The sequence below is a fragment of the Mastacembelus armatus genome, chromosome 6 (genome assembly GCF_900324485.2).
Source record: "Mastacembelus armatus chromosome 6, fMasArm1.2, whole genome shotgun sequence".
NCBI classification, from domain to species: domain Eukaryota; kingdom Metazoa; phylum Chordata; class Actinopteri; order Synbranchiformes; family Mastacembelidae; genus Mastacembelus; species Mastacembelus armatus.
The window spans coordinates 20,025,542-20,033,320 of NC_046638.1; the positions used below are offsets into that span (position 1 = coordinate 20,025,542).

At 41.9% G+C, this 7,779-nt stretch overlaps 1 protein-coding gene across 5 annotated transcripts; it reads right to left on the reverse strand.

The window, feature by feature from the left end:
- Positions 1 to 1,268: 1,268 nt before the first annotated feature.
- On the reverse strand, positions 1,269 to 7,494 carry mterf2 (mitochondrial transcription termination factor 2). 5 transcript variants are annotated; one of them, XM_026312224.1, is made up of 3 exons: positions 3,534 to 3,544; positions 3,159 to 3,262; positions 1,269 to 2,872 (listed from the first exon to the last, which is right to left on the reverse strand). In XM_026312224.1, the coding sequence occupies exon 3, from the start codon at positions 2,844 to 2,846 to the stop codon at positions 1,719 to 1,721; it is 1,128 nt and encodes a 375-aa protein (XP_026168009.1). In that variant the 5' UTR covers positions 2,847 to 2,872; positions 3,159 to 3,262; positions 3,534 to 3,544; the 3' UTR covers positions 1,269 to 1,718. The 5 variants fall into 5 exon arrangements, with proteins under 5 accessions (XP_026168009.1, XP_026168010.1, XP_026168012.1 ...); XM_026312225.2 differs by lacking the exons at positions 3,159 to 3,262; positions 3,534 to 3,544 and adding an exon at positions 7,462 to 7,494; XM_026312227.1 differs by lacking the exon at positions 3,159 to 3,262 and having other exon boundaries at positions 3,534 to 3,547.
- Between the last annotated feature and the right edge of the window lie 285 nt (positions 7,495 to 7,779).

Below are 7,779 nucleotides of genomic sequence, written 5' to 3' on the forward strand. Positions count from 1 at the left end.
TTGCAGTGCGTTTGCCCTTGTCAGCCACCGTACTTGTCTCATCTGCATCATATTGAAATGTCTTGATTAACTCCTTAATTCCTCTAAGTTAATAGGTAGAATTGCAAAATGATGACTTTAAGAAAATGTTACTGATATGTGTGTAACATTAATGACCTTCAATACATCAAGGGCAGTGTACGTGAGGTAATGTTGTAGTTCCTTGGAGGCTCCATGTTGTGAATGGAAAATGAACTCTAGTCAAACATCCATCTGGTGAGCTCAGATTCATTACCAGATGCACTCACATTCGCATCATCTGCCCAGTGGCAATCACCATGACTACGGGACCATACTGAGTGATGCAGACGACAGCAGATGGGAAGTGGAAGTTAATGTATATACCCACCTTCTCTTCCTCCCTCCCTTTCTCTTCTTCCTCCCTCTGGACATGTAAGTCCTCTCTCTCTTTGTAGTGACCCCCTTTCATTCACATTATGAGTCAGGGAACCTGAGGCATAAAGTCATGACTTCATTAGCCGTGATGCTTGCTCCCATTAAAAGCCACTCTTAAGCATGTTTCAAGGGTTTTTGCTGGCTTCCAAACATTTAGACAGATTCAAAACCAGATAGGAAACATGTCAATGCCCTCTCCTGTTTTAGACAATACTCAGTAGAATTCTTTATTGATAAATGCGGGCACTAACTTAAGAGCAGTCTTTTAATCTCCAGATGTCTCACATTGACAACAAAACCTAATTAACAGAGCCAATCATAATGGAAAATTATTTTTGCATAAATGAGCTGAAACTCAACTGCTTTTCTGAATATGGCAGAGTGTGTTTAAATCAGCCACTTTCATTCCAAATCAAACAAACTTCATTATCCTTCCTTCTTTTTCAAACTTATTGTGTGGGTGCATCTGAATGAATTTGAAATGATAATGAAGTGACATGTGACATTTCAGAAGTGAAATATCTTATAATAAACTGTCTCCATCTGTAAAGTAACAATAAAAATCTGAGACAGTTACACTTCCTCCCTGAGGGAAACAGTCGTGCTGCCAAGAACAGTGTGAAAATAAGATTCTTGCACAGGCTGTAAATGAAACGCTTTGAAAAGCCTTGTTTGTCCTCAGTTATACTCACCAATACATCTGACAGACGAGTCAGTTGCATAATATTGCATTGCAGCAGAGTCAATGCATCTGTCATTGCATACTTATACCATTTTAAGTAATGTTATTGTGATAAGGTAAGTTATAAATAAGCTGTATCAACTTCTTTATTTGGCAGGGGACTTTATTTTCCTTGAACGTGTGACATATTGTGGTGCCAAAACATTTTCTGATATCACTGTGTAAAGTCATTGCATAAGCCGCCTCATCTTTTCCAACATTAATTTACACCTGCTGTAAACGTGCAGTGCTTTTAATGTGTGATATCATCAGTCTGAACTAAAAGTGAAATCTGTTACTTTGATACATTTTGCATTTGGTGCTAAGATTCACACAAATTAGAGGAAAACTGTGATTTTAAAAATGTACTTTCAAATATATTGTCACTAAAAAGTTCAAATGGCATTTATCCATGTTATCCAACTAATGTGCAGTAATAAACACACAAATTAAATGCTCGAACTGAGTGCATCTCTTGACCTTAGATAAATTAAATTAACAAGAACAATATGTACATTCAGTTACAGCTCTAGTTCACTTGTATTAGTCCAAAGAAAGGCTCTCAGTCATCTACGTTTAAAGGGGCAGCAGGGTTAAATAGTGGTCTCTCTCTGCATAGTTGTAGTTTTCCATAACTCTTCTCAAAGTCCTTCTTAGTGCCATTTAGGACCTCCAGACTACCTGTTCTTATGTCATAGCCACGTCCCTGCAGTCGCTGGATGCGGTAATTTACTATCTGTGTGGTCAGCTCCAGAACAGTTGGAGTCTCTATGATTTGAGACATGTTGATTCCAGCACTGAGGAGACCCTGAAAGCGTTCAGCCAGAATAGCTTCAGGGTAGTAAAGCAGAGCTGGGCACTTGAGAATGAGGTTCTGTAGCTCTGCCTTGGAGCAGCCTGTAGTGTCCTGGGAGTAGGCCAGGGTGGAACGCATACTTTGTGGGTTCAGCTCAGTGACAAAGCCCCTGAGCTTGGAGAGAAGGTGGAGGAGCTCTGCGGTGCTGAAGCCTTTTTCTTTCAAGAACAGAAGGTTTTCTTTCAGCACCTCTGGGGGCTTGAGGAGAACAAACGGGTTCTGGCTCAGGAGTTTCTGAAGCCAGATCTTCATGTTGTCCTCCTCACCCCCAAGCTCCTGGTAGACCTGCTGCAGGGTGCGCACCATCACCTCGTTCTGCTCTACAGGCCGGCTGAAACTCTGTGGAGCGCTGGCCATGAGTTTGGTGATGATTCGCTTGTTGAGGTTTAAGCACTGGAAGTAAGTGATGTTGTTCTGTTGGTTGTTATGGTGGATCGAGGGAGTGAAGAAGGAGGCTGGGAATTTCTCAATAATACCAACCAGCTCCTTCTGGTTTGCACACACAGACATCCACATCTCCCTCTGAGCCTGCATCTGCTCCGGGTGACAAAGGATCGCCTCGGGATGAATTGCTAAGATCCGGGCGATTATGGAGCCTGAGGCCCCCATGTCCTTCAGAAGTTCAGCAACCTCCTTGGTATAGGCTGGACACTGATACAGGACCCAGCCCTGGAGTTTCCGGATCTTCTGGATGTCCACAGAAAGATCATACAGAGCCTGAACTGTCTGCTGGTTCTCTGCTGAGTTCAGTGTTGCACATGACCGCAGGTTTGGAGATAAGGCTGTGACACACTGACACTGGCGACACAGGGATATTGAAATCAGGCGCAACATTATAACACAGTCCTAGAGCTGATCACCTAAAGGATCAAGAGAAAAGGAAACAGCAGTGGGTGACAGCCAAGCTGAAACAAACAAGTGAACACTTCTAACGTGTATTAAACAACTGCAGAAACTGTGAGATGCTCTGTGAGGTCTGATCATGTGCTTCTATCAGGACAATAACATCATCACAGTTTACTTTACCCACACATTTTCCCTAACATGCTCTTGACATTATGAACAGGGGATCTTTCTGGAGCTTCACGCTGAACTGCAAACAGCCAACCTGTGCAGAGTAATGTCACGCATCACAGATCTACTTACAGATAATGATTTTTCTGAACAGCTGTTTCCAGATGTTTCATAGGGCAAAGTGAGGCGCCATCGATGTATCGATAACTAAAACATCAGTCACAATCAATGGCCCACTGTCGGTCATATAGAAAAAGCACATTCAAACGCATAATAAAGCAGCATTTAATGAACTTAGTAAACAAATCTCAACGTTTTACAGCGCAGGCTATTAACGATTTCAAAATAAAAGCCTTATCAGCATGTTAGGAAAACACATGCTAGGTGGTTAGCATGCTAACAGCAGTCACGTTATAGCACTGATTTAACTCCGGGATTTGGGGAAATAAAATGACCAGTTAATGTTGAATTGAGGTGTGCACCGAGTACAGGAGTAAAACAAGTTACCTCTAGGAGCGGTCACAGGAAGTGATCGGTAAAGTTAATCTTCTTCTACTGTCTGTCTGTCTGGTTTGCCACAGCGAGCAGCAGAGGCTCTGCCAGGTACTGCAATAAAGTGCAACAAGGACCCTCTAAAGCCTTCCTTAACATAGTCTTGATTGTATTTTATTTTTATTTTTATTTTAGAATGCAGAAACCACAACGTAAAAATTTGTTTTTTTTATTTTATGCTCCCACTGCCTCAATTTCTTCTCTATTTTCAAAGCTCTGCTCTTTTATTGCAACCCATATGTCCAGTAATTAAACACTTTTGGCCAAAATGTCCATCTCAAACAGCAATTCGCTGCTGTATGCTGCAGCTCCAAACCCTGCAGCATACAGGCCTTGATGAGTGCAATCAGGGCAGGGCAGAATTGGACTGAACACATGGAGAGTTTTCTCACAGTTGGTGCTTAATCATGATGCTTGATGACCAGCTCTGCAAGCTGTTCCTTCAGCAGCACAGGAGCTGCTGAGTGGGTATCTGGGTTCGTTATAGTTTATGTACTAGAAAACAGATGATATGCCTCAAAGGAAAACAGGTTGGTGCTTCTTTCCTTTTTTTAAATGCCCACTATTTTGATGGGGGTGAGCTGGTCATCGGTACAATGATAGTCCTGTGCCTCTCAGAAAAATCTCATCCAAGCAGGCTGCATGCAACTGCGTGAAATTAAACCTATGTCTCTTTATGAGAAGCCCCCCTTTTTCAAAGAGAAAAAATATGAAAGCATGAAACAACATGTTGAGCTGCTGTGCAAAGTGTTATTCTCTTAACATCTCGTGGAAGTCATCTGGTTATTAGTTTATCGTGATGTTATCAAGATTTTAATCAAACTGGCAGCATGTACCCTTCCTTGCTCCCTTTCTCTGCTGGAATTTAACGGCAGAGATTAAAAAAATAAAAGATACCAAGAACTGGCAAGGCAGCCAGAACCGAAAGGCAGAGTTCATACATGTATCTGGTAATAAAGAATCCTTCGATCCAAGTCCTTTTATCAGTTTAGCACTGTGAACCAATATGATCCACTCCATAGTGGAAACAGACATTGTATGGTTCTCAGTTAAGCCCCTCTCCAAATTGCTGCCTGGCAACACATGCAAAGTGTGATACAGTCCGACAGACTACTTGCAGATGCTCACACACTTGGTGCTGCTCTGTGGACCGATTATGAGAAACTGGGCCCTTAAGCACAAATAACTTAAAGGAGCCCCACCCCTGCTTTATACAAGCCCAGACTGAATGGTACAAAATGACTACAACAACACATTCTCTGTGTGTAGTAAATCTGAAGACAATACAACACACCTTTGTCCTCCTGGGCCAAATTCACCCATTCTGTTTTGAGTGCTTATAAAGCATGAGGTATAAAATGATCACCAATTTTTATAGTTTCATCCTTTTAGTGAACTTGTTTCCAACATATTAACATATATTTTACACTTATCATAGGGAATCATCCATGTCATTTTTAGTTAAGTATATGAAAGAAAACCAAAGTTATCACATATTAACTTTTGAAAATGGGTCAAATTGATCCAAAGACAACAGGAGGGTTAAGAAGTAAAATGTCCTTTTCCCCTGTGGTTATTTTGTTCAGAGAAAGTTTGTTTTACATGTCCTTTTACTTCACTAGAATGGTATGAAGGTCATGGCTCCATTATTTCACCTTGTCACTATCGGTTGTGTCACTAACTGTGTCACTAACAGTTTTAATCTTTATTTTACTTGGACAAAGGACATCATTTTCCCACATGGAACCAAAGCCACCACTTAAACAAAGTCCTTTAGAGGGTAAAGTACGGGGTTTTCCCATGTCAGTGATCTCTGTCACCCACAAGGTCTAGGACTTTCCAACAGACAAACAGACTAGTGTGGTGCACAAACTAAAATCAGACTAGGGTGCTAAATAAATAGGGCGGTATAGCCACCACAAGCAGCATACATTTGCAAATATGCAGTCATGCTTAACAAACACACCTTGGTACATAGCAATCTCTTTTTCTGCTGTCAAACAAGCAGCTCATGGTGGCTGACCACACCCGCAGCTGGGTGAAACCTGTCCGACTACACTTCAGCACTGTTAATGTACAACCAGAAGCGTAACCTTTGTTTTTCATTTTGACTTTGTTCAGCTATTATTTGTCTCAGACTTGTCATAATTAAATCAATGACTGCACTGACATTACACCCAGTCCTGTCACTCATAACTGAAAGTCTGGGACTCAAAGCGTGTGTGCCAGACTGTGGAACAATGTGGAAGAGGAGGAATCTGATATTAGCAGGAGGTGGATCTAAAGCAACAAACCAAAGTAGGCAGAGGAAAACAGACTTACTGTAAGCACAGTTCCCAGAGTGTGACAAGCACATGCTTGTGCAGTCAGTCAACATGATCTCCATTAGATGTCTGGAGTTTCTGCTTTTCCTTCTCCTTCACCATGTGTGCAATGGGGAGCCAGAGCCCATGATCAGAGCACAGGGGAGCATCATTGAGATGGGATACTGTTTTGGAGTGGATTATATTGTTGTTTATCGATCTGCTCCAGAGGGAGACCAGCTTCTGGGAAACTCCTCAGAAACCATTACACCTCCTGGAGATTTGTTGGGTCGCATCAGTACCAACCAATTTCAGCACCTGCTCGGACTGCAGATCAGTAACCTCACACAAATGGACTCTGGGATTTATCGAAGGGAATGCTGGCAGAACCACTCACTAATCAACCAACACATACACAAACTCTCAGTGTGCGCTGAAGAGGTTACATCTAAGGAAATCATTGTGAAGGAAGACGACGGAAAGGCTGAGCTTCTGTGCAACAGCACCTTCACTGGTCTGGAGGGAACATCTGTGCAGTGGTACCATGAAATGTATCCAGATTATAAACTGACACTCTTCCTGGATAGCAATGTTTTGCTGGCACCTCTGGTGGAGGAGCTGCAGAGTAAGGTAGAAGTCAAAGACAGAGGGGCGTTGCTCGTGCTTGACAGCAGCTTGCTAAACAATAACCATCACTTTTATTGTCTTGTGATCAGAGGTCAGAATTGCCTCAGCTTTCAAAACATGTACCTTCCAGACCGCATCGAGAGCAGGGAAATTTTCGCTTCACCAGGGGACAGAGTGGTGCTACAATGCCCTGCTGAAGGTATTAACTTGCACTGGGAGACCCCACTGGGTAGCATCAATGATAGCTGCATAATGAATAATCATATGTGTATATCACATGGTGACAAAGACTTCTCACTGGTAATTTCTGCAGTCTCTGATATATATACTGGGGACTATTTTTGCATATCCTCTTCATCTGAGATGCAGTACTTGCTGTTTCTCTGTCCCAAATCTATATACAAAAAAATTGATTTTGATGGTAGGAATGCATTGCTAGAATGTGATACTGACCAAGCTTACTCCCCAAGAGTGCACTGGTACCGCCAAGAAAAATCAGGGGTATATAAACTTATCTATGACTCAGGGGACGAGACTATTTCCATCCCAGAGGATTTGAGGGGCACATTGGCTGTGTCTAAGAATGGCTCCTTGCTGACAATCTCCAGCCTGGATATGAAAGATGAAGTAGTGTATCGGTGTGTTGTTTTAGAAGGCCGTCACTTCCTGGAGGAGGAGGATGATTACAAAGTTGAGTATAATGAAGAAGATGCAGAGTATGTTGAATTTGATGTCAGAGACGGGCTGAGGACACATTCATGCACATCCATGTTGAACTACAACACTAGCACAGCTGACGCAGAGGCAGACTCTAATGTTACTCTGCCTGCTGTGGGGGCAGGAATAGTGGTTCTGGTGTTGGTTGGAGTTATTGTCGCAGTGGTTGTGTTAAGAAAGAGGGCAAAGCACAGAAGAGAAGCTGAAAATGACATAAAAATGAAAGAGGATCCTACTTGTAGGAGGTTAACGGATGATGGTGTTTAACAGCTTTAGAAATGTTTTATATCCAGCTGACATTTACTGTCCTATGAAATCTGTCCATTCTACTTTTTCCACCAGCTGATGATGCAATGATCACAGTTATACTTTCAGTTTCATATTTATGTAATTTATCCCCTCTTGTTTTTAGTTACAAATGACTAATGTTGGGTTTTAAATATACATGTACATTCCATATGATTTATACAGGGTTTGGTCTTATAATCTTAGAGACTTTGATAATATTTTGTTGTTTTCTTTTAAAACCCCATTCACCATATGACTGAAAGTGT

Bases quoted from the DNA above. Each gene is read 5' to 3' on its own strand.
- mterf2 (XM_026312225.2), bottom strand. From the start codon at position 2,846: ATGTTGCGCCTGATTTCAATATCCCTGTGTCGCCAGTGTCAGTGTGTC.